Raw genomic sequence first — 19,066 nt, 5'->3', positions numbered from 1 at the left:
TCATTTCAGGAAAGATATGTTCTTAATCAACATGCATTTTATGAGACAACTGTACTTTACGTACCTCAATGAAAGATATGGTGACTTTTTCATTGGTCATTTTTTTAAATTAGATTTTACTGCAGAAGCAACAGCATAACCTAAACCAGAACTACAGTACTGTAGTCATGTTTAAGGTGTGATTTAATAGTAAAAGGTATGAGTACTTAAATGATACAATTTGAATTATACTGTACAAACACTGCTATGTGTGCACATGCTTGTTACTAAACATAAGGTGTAATACATTTTAACAAATAATTAAGCATATAGAGGCCTGTTCCACAAAGCAGGATTACTGAGTTGCCCAGATAACTGCACAAAGTAAGACCCAGAAGAACTATTTTTTCTTATAGCCAAGGTGCATAACTGGGACCTGGAAGGATGGCAGATTAAGCCCTGGTGTAGCCACAATAAGATCTGTGCAGCTGTTGGGCCCTTGAGCAAGACCCTTAACCCTACATTGCTCCCGGGGGGATTGTCCCCTGTTTAGTCTGATGAACTGTAAATCACTTTGGATTAAAGAATCAACACATTCTTCTTCTTCTTCTTCTTCTTCTTCTTCTTCTTCTCCTTCTTCTCATTATTATTATTATTATTATTATTATTATTATTATTATTATTATTATTATTATTGCTAATTTTATTTAATCAATCTGTGTTCCAGATTTGGGCAGGGTCTGGGTTTTATTCAATGCAATTGAAAGTGCAATTAACCGGCTAATTCAGTAATCCTGCTTTGTGGAACAGGCTCGTTTGGAATATTTTCAATATTGAATGTATTTCATTTATCATAGAAGAAAAACATATATTTTTTAATGCTAAATCACATGCGGATATATAAGTATAATGTAGATTTCATACCTACTGAGCTAATATGTGTCTGGCGCAGGAACCCTGCAAAACACGCACAGACATACACACACCAATTTAAAAATGAAATTTGAGCAACAAGGTGAGATGTGTCAATGAATTTGAAAAATATGAAAATATGTGTTGATATATTATTACAACAAATGATTACAAACATGGAAGATGGAAATGTTTGGAAATATAAGGCATAAAATGTAAATAGGGCTTCCTCATATTTTGTTCTTCATATTTCAACACTGTAATGACATACACTCACTGAGCACTTTATTAGGAACATTTTTACTTTAGTTCACCTACTTATTCATGTGATTATCTAATCAGCCAATTGTGTGGCAGCAGTGCAGTGCATACAATCATGTAGATATGGGTCAGGAGCTTCAGTTAATATTCACATCAGAATGAGGAAGAATGTGATCTAAGTGACTTTGACTGTGGAATGATTGTTGGCGGCAGACAGGGTGGTTTGAGTATCTCAGAAACTGCTGATCTTTAGAGTTTGATGGTGCAAAAAACTAAAAATAATTCAGTGAGCAGCAGTTCTGCAGACAGAAATGCAGAAATGTGGATAAATACTAAATAAAGTGCTCGGTGAGTGAATATTGTTGTTTTCATTTGTGTAATATTTAATTATCACAAGAAGTTCAATTTATCATTCCATTTTAGCCAATGGCTATTTAACCATTTAAAAATGTTTTACTGCAGTGTCATTGGAAAAACTTGAAGCTAAAAAAGAACAGGAATTTGCTATTGAAATGGCATTGCAACCAAGTTCCTCTTTTGTGACAGATGGGGCTTTCTTTCACTCTTTTTAAATGTATTCATTTATGTACTTACGTATACAGTACGTAGGTATTCCAAATTATTAACACCCTTGATACATATGTGCAAAAAATAACTGTAAACTAAAATATAATAGTAATAGTCCTAAGCTTCAGCAATGTGGAAATCTGATGTCAAATTATAGGAAGGGTTTGGATAGAATTAGTGCAACCAGTTTTTCACAGGGGCAATATGGGTAGTGATAACTTTTTTAATTCAATAAAATAAATAATTAGAAAAATGTGTTTACTCAGATTCCCTTTGTCTTGCATTACATTTTGTCTAAAGATTTTAGACCATTAATGTGACAAAAAATGGAATAGTAGAGGAAATAAGGAAGGGCAATGGCTGATATCAAGTTCCCTCTGGATCATTTCTGAGATATTTCTTGCAACAATCGTGCTGTAGAGTTGTTGACTTGCATTTTGTGTTTATTCCATTTCAGCAGACATTTCCTCCATCTTTTATATCTACATACAGTACTTTAGAACTTGTCAAACTTCCTTTGTTCTAAATTGTGAGAGCAATATAGTCATCTATTTTTGTTTTTTGTGAACATATCCTACTTTTAAAAGAAGTGCAGGTATTTTATACTATACTGTGCTATAATGTAATTTAAACTGAGCATGTATAAATGCTTACATGCATTCAATATTATGGTAAGTTCTGTTTTAGTCCTTTAGTCCTTTAGTCCTTTAGTCCTGAATAGTGCGTCAGTGGTTCTGTACTGACAATTGTTGGCTTCTCATATCAACGCAAGAAGAGCCACTTCCTATTGCACAATATGACCTTTAGACTGTGTTCTTTTCTGTGTAGAAATAAGAACAAATCATTTGGCACACATGAAACTGATTCTGGAGAATAATGGCCTACATCACAGCAGTGACCTACATCATGCAGTTATGCACTCATATTCCACGGTTAATCATCTATCCAAGAGGTTGTGTCTCTGTGCATTTCAATTTTGTGTTAAAATCTTTTTTTTTTTTTTCAGGAACCCACTCAGGACTGCCCACACAAACTGTTGCCCTTCCCCCACACTTTAGAAATGTAACTACTTCCCTGCTGCAAATATCCCCACCTTCATCAACAGCACAGGCTGAGAATGACGTTTCTGCCTAAAAAGTGATTCAGAGATTTGTCATACAAAGGGAGTTCAGGGGGTTGCCTGGTGTGTAGTTTGGGACAGCACAGCAGAATCATAAACTTATCACAAAATATCCCTGCTGGGTTCACATAAGCCTGTTAAAAACCATTTAATTGCAGGTTCAACAAATACAACATGCCACTGAAGTTTCAAGGTTTTTTTAATCAGATGACACCTTCGCAAAAGAAAAAATGTATATTTTCTGATATCTCAGAAACATGATTTCAACTTGATGTAAAAAAGTGTTGGTTGTCTAAAGTGAGCATTCCAGCTTGGAATGTGGGTTGATTGTGGGTTGAAGCAGAAAATTGCTTCAAATGAAAAAGTTAAATAAAGTCCCCAAAATTTGAAGCAAGGCATGGTGCTGTGTGTGTGTGTGTGTGTGTGTGTGTGTGTGTGTGTGTGTGTGTGTGTGTGTGTGTGTGTGTGTGTGTTTGTGTGTGCACCAGGCCTGGAATTTAATCATTTTAGGGGCAAGGCCACTTGGAATGGAATTTTCAAGGAATGGAAATAGGCCAATTAATTTCACAGAATTTTTCATTTTAAAGAAAAATGTATTGTTATTTCATACAATACAGTCCATAAGTATTCGATGTGACACATTTTTGTTGTTTTTGCTCTGTACTCCAGCAAACAAACTGTTGAAATAAAAGAATCACTATGTGGTTACAGTGCAGGACTTCCCGCTTCAATGTGAGGGTTTTTACATCCTTATTGGGACTTACAGCCCTTTTTATGCATAGTCCCCCCAATTTTTAGCAACATAAGCAAGCTACAAAATAGACTAATGTCAATGAATAATTATTATTCACACAAGAATTTCTATTCAACTGCCTAGCTAGATTGCAACTCTACACATATACATATTCATCATGGTTTTAACATTGTGGCACATTAACATTAAATAAGAGAAAGTAACATTAACTAATGTCACTGATGCATGACTGCATTCACTACAATGCTGCCAACGCAGGTAACAGTGAAATAGAGCAATAGATGAGAGTGTTAAAGATAAAACAAATAAATGATAAAAAAGAAATAGGCAGAAATAGTACAAATAAAGAATAGTAAATGCAAGAGTAGTAATAACATTTTATACTGTAGAAAAACACTGTATTTGTACCCATTTTACTACTGCTATATACAGAAGAATTAGTTAGATGTACTTGAAATACAGTATAACTGGAACAGCAAGTGACAGTGCTTTGGTCACTCTCCTGTAATGTTAACATTGTCTTCAAAACATTACCATGACACAATTGGCATGTTACACTCAGCAACAGATCGGATGAAGGAAGTTATTACAACATACAATGCTTATCTTAATTTGCATATGTTAATGTTAGACATTTGCTGTGAATTTATTAAACTTTCTTAACTTGAGTCTGGTCTGGTCCGCGATCAGTTCCAGTTTTGTGGTTATTTGTTTGTGTATATGCGCAAAACAACACTGGCGCAGATCATTGGTTACGTGTACAGCACTTCAGTTGACTGACCAATAGAAAAAAAATCTCAACAGATTTTTCTTTGGTTGGCATTTGTGACAGGAAAGGGATAGGGGAGAAAACTGCAAAATCAGTGAAGGCAGTGTGAGCAGGGCAGCAAGGCCACCATGGCTGCAGGGCATGACATATCTAAAGGGGCATCAAGACCAAAGAGAGGGTGGCTGCTGGTGAAATTCCTGCCCTGGTGTGCACCCATTCCCAGTACACATTCCTAGCAACCATCTCTGGTTTTGAGCCCAGGTACAGGGTGGCCAGGATGTGGAGCTGTGACCCCCCCAACCAGGACTGGTGCAGGTGTGTACGGTGCAGGCACCAGCAGATCTGGCAAGTGGGTACTGGCAGGTGGTGGTGGCCTCATTGTACTGCATTTACCACCCCAGTAGGCCTGTCCAAGTTCCAGTGGATGCGATTTGGTCTCTGCAATGCACATGCTACATTTTAGTGGCTAATTCAGAGGTGTCTGGGAGAATATGTGAACAAGACACTGATCTATTTGGATGATGTTGTTGTGTTTTTCCCAGACATTGAGTCCTGTGTGCTTCACCTTGAACAGGTGTTTGCCAGGCACCAGGACCATGGCTTAAAGGCCCTAAAGCCCTTGCTGGCTACCCCTATACCTGCATTACCTGCATAATGATGCACAACTACACTGTGTTCAATCTAGAGTTCTTTCCTTGAAGTGGGCAGTCACAGAGAAGTTTAGAGACTATCTGTTGGGTGCCAAGGTGACCACCTACACAGACCACAACCACATGGGTATAGCTAATCTGGGAGTCGGTCATGATTTTGAGCTTAAGTATTGGCCAGGGTCCCAGAAAACTATTGTTGATAATCTATCCTGAATGCACATAGTTGCAGTAGATGCGGGTGGCCCGGGGGAAGGGTGAGCAGCTGGGCCCTCCAGCAAGGTGATGACCAGCTGCGGGCCCTGGCTAAGCAGGTAGGGCGGGGGGAGCTCACTCTGGGAGAGGAATGGAGGCTGGCAGTGGTGGAGGAAAAGAGATAGTGGCCTGGGAGCGGTTCTTCAATGCCGGGTCAAAGACTACAGTAGCAGGTGGTGGAGCCACCTGGGTTGGGGAGGGAGGTGTGGTGGCACTACCATCAGTTTCTATTGGCTTAGATGGAGTGTAATGGTGCGGGGTTGGACGAGCAAGTGCAGGCAATGTGCCATTTCAAAGCCTGGGCCAGACGGAAGGGGTCCCCATCTTCATCTCCTATCCATTAAAGGTCATTGCTCTGGACCATCTGTCGCTGGGTCACCCTGGGGATCAACAACTCTGCCTGTTTAAACAACTCCATTAAATTAAGACACCTTTTCTGGCAAATTCCTGGTTGTGCTTGGTTTCTCCGTCCTTACCCTGACAGCTTGGAACATCCTGCTGGTGATGAACAATACTCGGTAGAAGTCGGTAGAAGTCAAGAAGTCAATGGCAAATGTATTATTAAAATAATTTATTTTGGTACATAAGAACAGAAATGTATAGATTATATTACTTATATTTTTCAGTTGAATACATATTTAACAATCAGCTTTCTAAACACTTCAACACATCACAAAATATCTATTTATAAACCATTTTAGAAATTAATTAAATTATTATTAATTCAAAGATAAACTTATCTTGCTGTCAAGCTTTTAAATCTTGCCTGACCTTGTCTAACCTGGGTATATCCCAGCTAAATTAGGATGAAAAGCCATGCCTTACTGCAGAACAAACTCATGAAACTGTGGTGTAATTATGCATAGTTCATAGGCATGGGCTGTTAAACACTTGCTGATTTGTATTCACTTCATTATTATATAAAAAACTTATATCACATTTCCATTCATTTCATTTTCCAGTATTGACATCAACATTCATCACAGTTATACATGGTTACATTTTTCAGTTTCTACAAGTTATAATAATGTCAGATTATCTTCAATGTCATTACAAGAGGTGTACATCTTAATGCAAACATGTCAGTTGTGCATATGCACTGCGTGCACAGGTAATAAATAAAGTGAGGTCCTTTCAGTGTAGTCAATGAAATTGACAAATTGATAAGCTAAGGTAACACACAAAATTAGATTTGTGGCTCGACCTTTTGAGGAAGTGGCACTAAAAGTTTTTGCAGAACTGTACACAAGGGGCTGGCTGTTTCAATTATGCATGTACCACCATAGCACTTGGCTCTCGGGTGCCTACAAACATTTCAACGACAGGGTTCTTTCTTTTTCTGTTTTTTTTTTTTCTGTTTCCTTCTTGAGAAAGGGAATTCCCCCTCTGTTGAGTTCACTTAAGATGAAGATGTCATTCTGATGAAATGCGTGCATAAAAACTTTGCTCAGTGGTAGCTTTTAAAAAACATATTCCCAAGTTAAGTAGCCATGACTACAAAGCTCTACGGAGAAATTCCCTTGGTTTGTTACTGAGGAACAACATGTGTACTGGGTTTGTTTTTATTGTAAGATCGAAACATTTTCTTTAATTTCAAGTAGAGCAGTTGATGGACCACTTCCAGTTCAAAGTGCTGAACACCAAAAAAGAACACAAAGGTTAATCCTTCAGCTTGTTGCCAGCAGAACCAAAGGAGATTAAAGCCATAAACATCTATTGCACTTGTGTCAACTGGGGATGCACTGGTTAAATAATGGTTGGATAGGATACTGGTTAACTCATTAGTCTTGTTGTGAATCAACACCTGGCTGAAATGCATCTTTAAATAAATCCACACTGTGCATCACAAGGCTAAGGCTAATTCACACTTCAGAAAACTGGTAACTGATAGATTCTAAAACTTCGCAAAAATATCAAAAGACAGGAAGGAACAGAAGAAAATGACATTTGACCCATTATGACAAAAGACAAAACAGAAAAGTGTTTCTGAGTTGAGTTGCACCTGTAATGCCAATGTAACATTTTAAGAGATTAATAACTGTGGTAGTTGCTCTAATCCGTTCTAACAAACAAACTAAAACACCAAATTCTTCTCTATGGTTATTTTCAGGTTGACCATTTAAACACTGATGTTAGAAGTGTGCCGGTATGAAATTCATAGTGAATGATAGGTACTGTGTGGGCCAACCGAACTTGCCTCCCTTGTTAACTATATCTTTGCTTGAAGTGGTCACACGAATTACAGTAGCCTTGCTTCTCCTTGTTTGCATAGTGGTCACAGTCTGGGGCTTTGCAGCGAAGCTTAGGTGTCTCCTCCGGGATCTGAGTGTGGCACTCGGAATAAAGCCCTGTCCAGCCGGTGGAGGCATTGCTTCGGCTGTACTGCGGCCCATTCGGTGTCTGTCCCTGTTGAGCGGCTCTCTGAAAATGGGTAGTGAAGAAAGCTCTGTGACATCTCAATAAGCAGACACCATGTGGGGACATCTGGAACCATCTCAAAATATTTCCATCCAGCCATCCATCCATCCATCCATCCATCCATTATCTGAACCCGCTTGTCCTGATCAGGGTCGCAGGGGGGCTGGAGCCTATCCCAGCATACATTGGGCGAAAGGCAGGAATACACCCTGGACAGGTTGCCAGTCCATCGCAGGGCACACGCACCATTCACTCACACACTCATGCCTACGGGCAATTTAGACTCTCCAATCGGCCTAACCTGCATGTCTTTGGACTGTGGGAGGAAACCGGAGTACCCGGAGGAAACCCACGCAGACACAGGGAGAACATGCAAACTCCGCACAGAGAGGCCCCGGCCGACAGGGAATCCAACCCAGGACCTCCTTGCTGTGAGGCGGCAGTGCTACCCACTGCACCATCCGTGCCGCCATCTCAAATATTTTCGGGAAGTATTTCGGAAGCTAACCGTGCTGTGCGAGGAGCCCAGGAACCCTGACCCTGCCGGGGGAGACCCTCTTCGGACAACCACCGCCCCTGAAACAGCAGAGAGAAAAGTATGTCTACAATGTGTCACCAAGTAGTGACAGGATAGGACAGTAATGATTCTAACACTGCTTTTTAGACTTGTATGGTCTTGTGATCACATAGCATGATCTTCACCACTTTGCTTTGCCAGTCATACTACATAAGAATGTATGCTAAATTCATCTATTGAAATGTCATGTAATATCAGACAAGAACCTTATTCTGTCTTTGACTCTGCACCCCTCAAGAGGACAGCCCCACAAGTATTAAGAGATGTCACTTACTGCGATTGGTTTTATAGTTCGTAAAACACACAGTGCAAAAGCCTTCTTTTTCCACTGTTCCAAAATATTGGCAGCCTGTCCTCTTGCAAAGCCTGCCTAACTGCAAGTGCCTGTATGGTCCAGGTTCCGGGCTGGCTCCAGGGCTGCTTGAATTTAACTGTGTCCTGGAAATAAGGCCCCAAGACGACTGCTGCTGTTGTTCTCCACCTATGTTGACAGTCCTCTGGTCACACCTCCCTGCCTCCCGCAAGGCACTGCTCCTTTCCCCTGTATTACTCCATTCCCTGTGTCGGCTGGTTTGCCGAGCATGGAAGCAGCGCTCACAGAGTCCACCGTGTTCTATGTTGAGCGTAAAGAGGCAATCAGGCATCTTGCACTTCATGGCGTTGGTCTCACTGTAGAGGCCAAAGCTGGGGGAAGTGGGCAGAGGTACTTGGTCAACTGAGCCAATACCTCCCCTTGGCTCAGCACCAGGCCTTGCCTGGTCCCCTGAGGGCTCAACCACAGGCCTCCCTCTTTCCCGATGCCTCTCGCAGCACTCATGGCAGTACGGCTGGGTGTCCACCGATGCATAGAAGGGGCACTTGTGGGTGGCACAGCGAACCTCCATAAGGGACAGCTGGGAGAAGCAAAGGGGGTCCTGGTGCAAGACCTCTGAGGCCGGCTCCTTCTCTTTCTGCCAGAGCTTGAACTCATGGTTGACCAGCTGCAGGTAGTCTTCCATTAAATTCATGTCTTCTGGAAGGTTCCCTTCATCCAGTCTGTAGGAAATAACCAGATGTCATTTTAAGGCCATCTCAGACAGAAACATTACTATGTGATTGCTATGGGCTGCATAATTCTTCCAAAATGATGGTCAATCATGGCACATCTGTGTGATAGTCTGAGGATTTCAATCAAAGTCACAAAGTCAGGCTTTTTAACTGGTACAGAAACTGAAATAAAACAAAATAATTGCCTATTGACCTATTAAATGCTAATGTGGTTGGCTCTTCGATTGAAAAATGCTTTGGTTTGAACCTCAATATTGCACCTGTATTAAACCAATCTCAATGCCCTTTCACAGGTCTACTACAATGGCAACGGGCTAGCCAACTACTGATTTGGGTATAGCTATGTTGCATCAATTCTGTGTTATTGATACCCCTAAAAAGGTTTTCATAAATTAAGACCTTCTTTGTGCAAAGATAACTACATTTAAATCCAAAGGATCTGGACACAAGACCTCCCATTCTGTTAGTAATTCAGAGGCATACATGCTTTTTCTAATTTCCCAGGGGAAAGCCACGTGAACACAGGGAGAACATGCAAACTCCACACAGAGAGGCCCCGGCCGACCGGGATTCAGACCCAGGACCTCCTTGCTGTGAGGCAGCAGTGCTACCCACTGCACCATCTGTGCTGCCCTTGAATTATACCTTGATAATTTGAAAGGCTAATCAAAGTTCAGGTTCGGGTTTGCTTTGATCATGTACAGATTCATTGTAACAGACATTCAAACCAGGGGTGCCCAAATTTTTGCACCCCACTCTATATGGCTATAGCAGTCAGAGATCTGTGCTGGTACACCTCAATGGAGAGCAAGCTGATGTTAGTGTTAGGGCTGATCAATTTAATTTCCTGTCTTTTGAGGCTTTCGGCAAATGCAAACATTTCACTTGAAACATTGTGTTTATGGTCAATACATTTACAGGCCCTGTAGAATTTTTGACATTTCTTATGTTTCAATTACTGACTGATGCACAAACCTTGCTGCATTGATAATGTGTGGTGCATCATTGCTGAGAGCATTCACAGGAATTTCAATCACTGTCAGGTAGTCCTTTAGCAGCTTGGCCTTCTGCTGCTGTTCCTTCTCCATCAGGAAGTGAACTTGGAGGTCCTCAAAGACTCCTTTTCCAGGGTAGGCCAGTGGTACAGCTCGGATTTCTGAAGCACACAGTGGAGCGGCAATAATTAATATTTGCCCTTATTTTAAAGGGCTCACTCACTATGGGCCCCAGGCACACTTTGCACACTTTGGGATTTCCAAAAAGAGCCTTTGAAAAGCCTACAAACCTGGGCCACTGTCTTTGATGGCGATGAGGGGTGCAAAGTGCTGGGAGTTGTAACCGAGCACTATAGGATACCTGTAGCAGTCTCTCGGGGCCCAGTGCAGTGGCAGATAAACACCACCCACATTAAGAGGGGAAAAGGAGGAGCCTGATTTCATGCTCCTCAGCACCTGATCTGTTGATCCAAAAGATAAATAATAGTTTTTTTGGGTTTTGTCATCGTACCTCCTGCATTAGTTTTCTGCATGTAAGTTACCCACACATTAATGTTTCCCTCCAATTTATCAAATGTCATGGTGGGCAAACAGAACCACACCCTGTCCCTTCCTGGCTCCCCTCTGGGGTAAAAGAGCTCCTTTACCTGCAATGACAACAATAGGCCTGCGGAGGATGTTGGACAGGATAAAGATGTGAATATCCTCCAATGAGTCATACTGGAGGCCACCGCAGTTGGATTCAAGAGAGGCCATCTCTACGATCTTCTCCCACTCCTCCTGCCAGTTCTGAGGGGACAGATAGGCCACATAAATGCCAGTGTTTCTCACTCACTTTCACACTCACTAAGCATCTCCCCCAAAGTAACTGTAACTACGCTCCTTTAAGCACTAGATTGCAAAATACACAGATAAGGAGAGCAGACAGATAAAAGGTTCCAGCCCATGAGTAGTGCATCCCCTTATTAAGATCTCCAGCACTCAGAATGTCCACAGGACTATAAAATCAAGGCTTTTAAATTATAGTTTGGAATCATAAGCACCCTGTCTGTAAAGACACACAATTGTGCTGGTGATGTCCATATGGGGGAATGGCCACTCACTCGTGTGTTGTAGCGCAGCCCTGTTTGCATGAACTCTTGCGATTGCGACAGCTCTGCCTGAAATCGCATACGGAACTTGTGGGTGTCCGTCTCCGTCAACACACTGTACAGAGCCTTGCGCAGAACCAGATCAGTGTCCTCAACCCCCAACATGTACTGGGAGGTGGCATGGAGCAGGCAGTTTCCATCACCTGCAACAGAGAGACAGGCATTAGCTAGGCTTAAAGGCAAATGAAGGACATACAGTAGACCACCACTGCTGTGTTGTAATACATCAATACACATTCTCTAAACCTTCCTTGAGTAGTGCAGGTTAATGTCTCTGTAAATTGATCTATGAATCAGGTTATGTGCCTGTAATCTACAGTAAAACAAAGTGATAAATTGCAAGATTTATATCTAGCCAAAAAATATATCCGTATAATTTTACAATTAACTGGTAGGCCACCATCTTCAAATTTCCGTCATTATACATGCAAACAGAAAACCAGATTTTGCCACAATCACTGAAAAAACAACCTAGCAATGGTCATGCCCAATATACAAAAATATCAGTTTAAAGCTAAATAATTATTTTTAAAATCACACCATAGTAGGAAACAGAAAATACCTGTGGGGATTTCCACCCCACAGACTTCATGACGATCTGATCATTTTTATCTATGGTACGTAAAACAGAAACTGCAGGAAGCCTTCAATCTGATAATGAAACTAAGTGAAACTATCTTTACCACTTACATCAGCCAAGCACCATTATTTTGAATACTGCCTGTATTAACAGCTTTTCTAAAAACGACATTATGACTATGTATAAATCACATAAGCTTGACAGTTTGCACAATTTAAATAACAAACACAGTAGATTCAGCTAGGCAAAATGACAAATAAATGGAATCCAAGGGTTCAATATTTTCATTACATTTTTAGCATTCCACATACTAACTGAAATTGATTGAAATCTCAGTATATAACTAAGAATTCAACTGAGAAAAAGTATCTAGCACAAGGGATCATTGCCACATAACTGATTATATCTGTGAATATAATTTGCAGTTATCTGGTTACAAGCCCACTTTCTTAACCACTAGACCACAATGCTAAATCCAGAAAACAAATGAAAGTTTCCACATTATGACTAAGAACTGTGATAGTTTCAATGTTATTTCACAGAGGATCTGGAAATAACAAGGATGTGGATTAATCCAACTAGATAAGAGTCGGCAGGTTGAATTTATGTTTTAAAGTGAGGTAGCTACGTAAAATAACATCATGTGTAACTCTACAATTACATGACTGTGTCGCTGTGAATTGTATTTTAACGAAGGGAACATTGGAAGCTTAATACACAACAACTACCAAAATCACCCTTTATTTGCAGACTAACAAACTGTTATAGGGCCGGTTTCACAGACACAAATTAAGCTTGGTCCAGGACTAAATTGAATTTTGTATGGAGAATCTCAATTCACAAAATTTTGTTTAGGATGAGGCTTAGTTTGTGTCTATGAAACTGAGATATAGCCAATCCAAAATTAGGATTTTGTACGAATCATGTGGAGGCCACCATCAACAATCATTCGACAGTCAAATTTTTGTCCCCGTTCTGATGGTTGATGTGAACATTAACTGATGCTCCTGACCTGTATCTGCATGATTTTATGCATTGCACTGCTGCCACAAGATTGGCTGATTAGATAATTGCATGAATAAGTAGGTGTATAGGTGTTCCTAATAAAGTGCTCAGTGAGCATACGTGAAAAAGTAGCACACATCATGAAACTACTTATACTTGACTATATTAGCCTTGACACATTATCAATCAGCCATTTACTGTCTGTAAATGGATACCATTTTACTATTTTCTCTCAAAACAAGCATCTCGAAGAATTTAGAACAGAAATTTGACTGTAATTTGTGTAGACTCTTTTTACATCTCACTAAGTATCCCCCATGCTTTTGAAATTGACATTGCTCTTACAGCACTAGCAAGAGCTAACTTTTTCCATGTTCTACAGAAACCATAAACTGATGAATACTGAACCTAATGAGTGTTCATGGTTGACTTGTCTGTTCTCCCATTGAGCAACAGTCACAAGTGTGATGAGCAGACAGTCAAGCTGAAGTGGGCCACAGAGGAATTTCCCTGACTGTGGTTCTCTCTGACTAAGAGCTTGGTGGCTACCACTGAGCTTTTTCTTCCCCTACCCTGAGACATCAGAGCCATGAACTGGCAGTGGACTTTCCCGGGGGGTGGGGTTTGGCCCAGCTGGAATGGCTCCTCATCACAAGCCCAGTCAAGAGTATATATATATATATATTTTTTTTTTTACAGCCTATGGAATTTCTTACCATTTATCTGTGGCAGGTGTCAAGAGGAACATAGAAAGCACCAAAAACATATGGTACTGAGGGCCATGTCCTATGGAAAAGTAGTAGGCCTACATGGGCGGCTGATTCTCATGCATATGTGAGCCCCCTGGATGGCTAATTTATACCAAATAGTGATGATAATAAATATGCTGACACTTTTCATGATTGAGTTTGAAATGTGACAGTGCAACCTGCTTGTAAGTACATACAATTGTACAGTAAAAGGCACTTACTTAATATAGTATGTGTATGACAAACTGTGGCCTACCCAATATCTCATCCCCATATAATGTTAAAGTTAACAACGTCACATGAAATAAGTGTTTGTAATTTAACATGCTAATTTAAAGATTATTTATGTGGACAAAAAACTCCCTGCTTCAATATTTTGGGTATTTAAATGAGCCAATGCATTAAATGAGCTGAGACTCCAACAGACTCTATAGCTGCCACACTCATGTGACAATAGGAATGCTACAGAAATAGAAAGGCACATGACAAACATGGGATCCCACACTGGAATTACCCACAGGCTAATATCTAAAAACTCCCAATTCCTTATTAACACAAATAAACATTCCAGTTAGACAAGCCTGTGTTAATAGCCTATATAAGCAAAACATCATTAATTAGGTGGACACTAGGTCACATTATCCTATGCTTCCTGTCTTTATTACGGAATCATCTGATGGTGACAATTCTACTTAGTCATCATGTCCACATTCTGGAATGCACGCTGGTTAAAGTTGAACCTGTGTGACGTGCAGGCAATGGTCAATCATAAAACAAACATGTTCTTTTGTATTACTTCAAAGAGGAATTTCCAGGCTTGTCATCAATGAAAGAAGCATGATATACTCAGCTCTTTCATAATTTTACTATTTTTATGATGTGAAAGCCATGTCAGAGTTACTTTCATTTAAATTTCACATTAACGTTTTAAGTACAGTGGAAATTAACTGACGAATGGACTAAGCCTTTACAGACTATGTCATGGACACTGTAGAGCAGATTTCTCGATGCAAGGCAAGCTAAGAGAATACTGAAAATCTAATCTGACCAAGCTTCTTTGAATGAATCTGTATGTGATCGAAGGCACACCTGAACTCTCAATGGAGTTAAACATGAGACCTTTCTGCAAATTTTAAAGCAAGATTGCTCTTTATTTTCATTTTTTACTGTTTATAAATTATAAAAAAGGAAAAGGGCTTATTCTTTGTTACTTTTTAAACAAAGGATTACTAAGGCCCAGACCCAGGTGATTTACTTGTTAGGGCTTTGATGAGTCAGGTGAGTATAATTCCAGAGGCTGTTCTGTCTGGCAGTTCAGAATGAAGATGGTTCATTTCCACCAAGAAGGACAAGGCTACAAAAACTCTCTCAATGTTTTAACTACCTATTTCATTACAGATAGGTAACATTCAAGAAACATTATTAGAAAATGGAAGATAAATGGAACAGTTGAAGCCAAAGCAAGGTATAGAAGACCAAGAAAGATTTCAGATAGAATGGCCCGAGACCTGGTGAGAAATGCTCAGAAGAACCCATAGAAGAATGCTCAGAAAAAAATACCTGCAAAAAAAGAGTAGCAAACACAGGTCTAGCTGTTCACAGAACAACAATACAACATACTTTAAATTACAAAGACCTACATGGCAGAGTTGCAGAAAGAACAACCTCAACACAAAATGAACCGTCTGAAGTACGCAAAAGAAAACATTGAGAAGCCTGAAGCCTTTTGGAACAATGTATTTTGGAAGACAAAGAAAGTATGTAAAGGGTAAAGGCTTTGTAGAGAAGAACACTTTGCCAACTGTGAAGCATGGAGGTGGATCCATTATGCTTTGGGGTTATGTGGCAGCTGGGGGGGCACAGGAAATATTGTGCGAGTGGAAGGAAGAATGGATTCCACCAAATATCAAGATATTCTAGAGGCTAATTTTAAAAGGTCAGTCCAAACATTAACGTTGAAGAGAGGTTGGGTATTCCAGCAACACAATGATCAAACCATGAAGTACCTCCAGGAAAGACAAATAAAGGTTTTGAAATGGCCACCACTGTCCCCAGACTTGAATATTATTGAAAATCTGTAGAAAGATCTCAAACATGCCGTACATGCAAGGAGGCTGGATATTATAATATTTCCGGACTAGAGGTGTTCTGCCAGGAAGAATGGGGAAAAATTCCAAAAGCAAGAATTTAATGACTATTAGCTGGCTACAGGAAGTGTTTACAGACTGTCATAGTTGCCCCAGCAGGAGTTAAAAATAACTAATTGACAGGGTTCCCAAACTTCTGCACAGGGCCTTTTTCCTTTTTTTATTTTGAAACTATAAAATATTAACCCAAAAATGATTTTAATTTCTTTAAGATTTTAAGAAATGTTTCATGTTTAACGTTGTACCTGGCTTTTTAACCAGTGGTGCCCAATTTTGCACACTACTGTAAGTGTACTCTTCTCCCTTAAGTTCATTCATAAAGAGAAAGGTGGTAGGGCAGACTGACATTAAGTCCCACTCCACACAGACATTGCATAGTGCTTCAATGCAAGTGCAAACATACGCAAGCCGAACAATCCCTGTGAATAGTCCAAGGAACAATGTTTTCACCTCTGCCTTTCAACACTGTCTGTGTACGCAAAACCAAAAGCCACACTAAGCACAAGTGGGGTCCTATAATGACCCTGACTTTAAAGGCAAACATTTACCCTTGTGGTACTAACAAAATCAAGATGGAACAACACTGCGAATCTTCAGAACAAGATTCTCAGTATTACATGCACTCTGTCAGAGCTATTTTAATACTGAAAATGTTTACTGTGTTCTATGTCAATGTCTCTCATACTACAGACATACATCTTAGTGGTCCAGCAGAGACATTACTGTGATGTCCTTCAAGATTACAACCAATCACACTGAGCACATTGTAAATACTGTTTGCCAGAATACTGTCTGGAGGAATGCTTTAACAAGTTGGATCCGTACCTTTCGTGCACAGTGGTACTAGCTTCTTGACCTCCCGGCACCAGTTGAGCCTCTTTTCCTGCTCTAGGAAGCCCTGCATGGCACGGTCCAGGATGGCTGTCTGGACAACCTCACGGAAGCCCTGCGGGAAGTGGTTGATCTGGATCATCTCCAGCGTGTGTCTGTGCATGCTGCGCAGGTGATGGACAACACCACTGATCGAGGGCTTGACCACATCATTTGGAATGCGCTCTCTTATCCTCACCGCTTTCAACAGGTTGCTCAGAAACAGGAACTTGGGCAGAAAGCTCTGGCCCTGGGACATGATGCTGTCTGGGTTAGGGTGTGTGCAAAATGTGGCCCCTGGAAAAGAAGAAGAGAGGAGATTGACATGGGATTGCTGGTGGTAAGCAGTGAGTAGTTTCATGGTCTCCATTGTGCTGGGTGACTGATATAGTTCAGGGGAAACAAGAAAAATGTGCTTTGTTTTTTTTGCTCTAATCGAGCTAGAATTTCCCCTCAACTTCCACCCAAACTGACAGTGTGGGGTCACATGACACCCCCTACACAATGGTGGTGAATTCCAAAGGAGAGTTAGAATCCCCTAGTCCATTCATACCAATCCAGTTCCTAAGCTGCTTCAGCAGTTCATAATAGACATTAGGCTATGGTTGTATAATAGTCATCGGGCCTTGCTGCCAAAAGTTCACTACATCTTTAGCCCACTGCAACCAAAAGATCATCAAGAAATGCATCTTACTTCTTTCTGGACAGGTTAAGCAATATATTTTTTTTTAATCAATGATGATGATTATTGTATCAGATCTACCCTAAGATAAATAGGAACTCTTAGTTTCAACTGGTAAATGCAGTCCACAGTTATCTAAAACCTCTTTTTTCCCCTGAACTTGAAGCACTTTTTACCTTCCCAAAAAAAGAATGCGCAAAACTCAAATAAACGTGCATAAATGAAGACCAAGGCGTGTAATTCAAATTAATTTGGGTCTTAGTCATAAGAAAAACGAGTGCAAGAGTGCTCAGTTAGTAAATAAAAAATACGCTTTGGGTGACTTAAGATACATTTGAAATGATAAATTTACAACTTACTTGTCACTGTCCTGTGTCTTAGCTGCTTCATAGTAAAATTAACTTTTACTTCATTGAGCACTATACAGCAAATTGCATTTTCAAGTCTAAATACTAGAGAAAGACCCAGACTGACGATTGCTGCGTCTTATTGAGCATCACTAAACAGCATAAACTGTGCTTAGTACAAGTATACCTGTGAAACAGGTACGTTGTCACTTCGTTAATCTAAATAGCCATTTAACTGAAACAATTACTAGTGTGCCTGCAAAGTGCTTGCCATCAAAGTATTGCAAAGACTGATTTCCGAACAATGCAAAATCCAAGTCAACGCATGACAATGCAACGTTTATCTGGTCGAAATTAAAGCTTAGCTATAATGTAGTAATCTAGCACCATAAACCACTGCTAAATTAATGTACGCATATAGGCCACGTATTTGTCATCATGATTGTGATTAAATTAAATTATTCATCAAGTCCCATTTTGTGTAACGAAACTAGTTAGTTAACGTACGTGGTTACATTTAAGATTTTAAGTAAACTAACAAGTGCAATAAATTGCACAAAGCTGATCGTTAATTCCAATTGACAAACATTCATAGGAAATACCAAAACAGTCTTACCTTTATAATAAATCAGATTATAATCTGCAGAAGTCTTTCAGATGCTTTACATTACATTAAATCGGTTACTTCTTTAGTATGTAGCCTATAAAAACAGCAATCCACAGAGCCATGAAGTATTCGCCGTAACACACCGGGCAGCATCTCATCAGTGTTCACTTGTAAGAGTAGAGTAGAGTAGATCAAGTCATGGGGTGCGTCCCAGTGTTCTAAAATGTTTCTACCTTTTCACACTGGCACTTCGTCTCCTATCCGGAAGTATGGGGGGAGGTGACGAAGGGAGGAAAGGAGGATATATATTTTTATTAAATTCTTTACCGAACTTCTGCAAGGCAAAGCTTTTTACTTTACTCGCGTAAAAACCCGACAGGGGATTTCCAATTGACGGGACTTTCCACGTGATTTCCATTCTTACACCTGACATACGCTAGGGGGAGAGCAAGTCATTGGCATTACTTGAGGGTCGAGGGTTTGCAGAAAGTTTGAAGTTCACCGCTCGGTGGTTTAAGGAGGCATTGCAACTCTATAGAAAAAGCTCAGAGGGGGTATTTTAAGTAGGATTACTGAGTGAAACTGGATAACTGCGCTGAGTAAAACCCGGAACAGTTATTTTTACTG

General features: G+C 40.2%; 1 protein-coding gene across 3 annotated transcripts; it reads right to left on the bottom strand.

Annotated features, from left to right (window-relative positions):
• Window positions 1–5,852: 5,852 nt before the first annotated feature.
• Window positions 5,853–18,760, bottom strand: LOC133121652 (tumor necrosis factor alpha-induced protein 3-like). 3 transcript variants are annotated; one of them, XM_061230999.1, is made up of 10 exons: window positions 18,449–18,757; window positions 17,003–17,100; window positions 16,759–16,879; window positions 11,405–11,595; window positions 10,949–11,090; window positions 10,592–10,762; window positions 10,282–10,462; window positions 8,534–9,294; window positions 8,191–8,258; window positions 5,853–7,685 (listed from the first exon to the last, which is right to left on the bottom strand). In XM_061230999.1, the coding sequence occupies exons 2-10, from the start codon at window positions 17,060–17,062 to the stop codon at window positions 7,470–7,472; spliced, it is 1,911 nt and encodes a 636-aa protein (XP_061086983.1). In that variant the 5' UTR covers window positions 17,063–17,100; window positions 18,449–18,757; the 3' UTR covers window positions 5,853–7,469. The 3 variants fall into 3 exon arrangements, 2 of the variants coding, with proteins under 2 accessions (XP_061086983.1, XP_061086982.1); XM_061230998.1 differs by having other exon boundaries at window positions 16,759–17,100; window positions 18,449–18,756; XR_009708028.1 differs by having other exon boundaries at window positions 7,579–7,685; window positions 7,984–8,258; window positions 16,759–17,100; window positions 18,449–18,760.
• Between the last annotated feature and the right edge of the window lie 306 nt (window positions 18,761–19,066).

This window comes from Conger conger, chromosome 2 (genome assembly GCF_963514075.1).
Source record: "Conger conger chromosome 2, fConCon1.1, whole genome shotgun sequence".
NCBI lineage: Eukaryota > Metazoa > Chordata > Actinopteri > Anguilliformes > Congridae > Conger > Conger conger.
The sequence above is the reverse complement of the archived record's forward strand: the minus strand, read 5'-3'. Positions and strand labels throughout refer to the sequence as shown.

Excerpts from the sequence above, each read along its gene's own strand:
- LOC133121652 (XM_061230998.1), bottom strand. The coding sequence starts at position 17,062 with ATGTCCCAGGGCCAGAGCTTTCTGCCCAAGTTCCTGTTTCTGAGCAAC. Across the intron at positions 11,091-11,404 it reads GGCTGCGCTACAACACACGA|AACTGGCAGGAGGAGTGGGA; the intron begins GTGAGTGGCCAT and ends CTGTCCCCTCAG. Across the intron at positions 7,686-8,190 it reads TGGGCTCCTCGCACAGCACG|AGAGCCGCTCAACAGGGACA; the intron begins GTTAGCTTCCGA and ends ACCCATTTTCAG.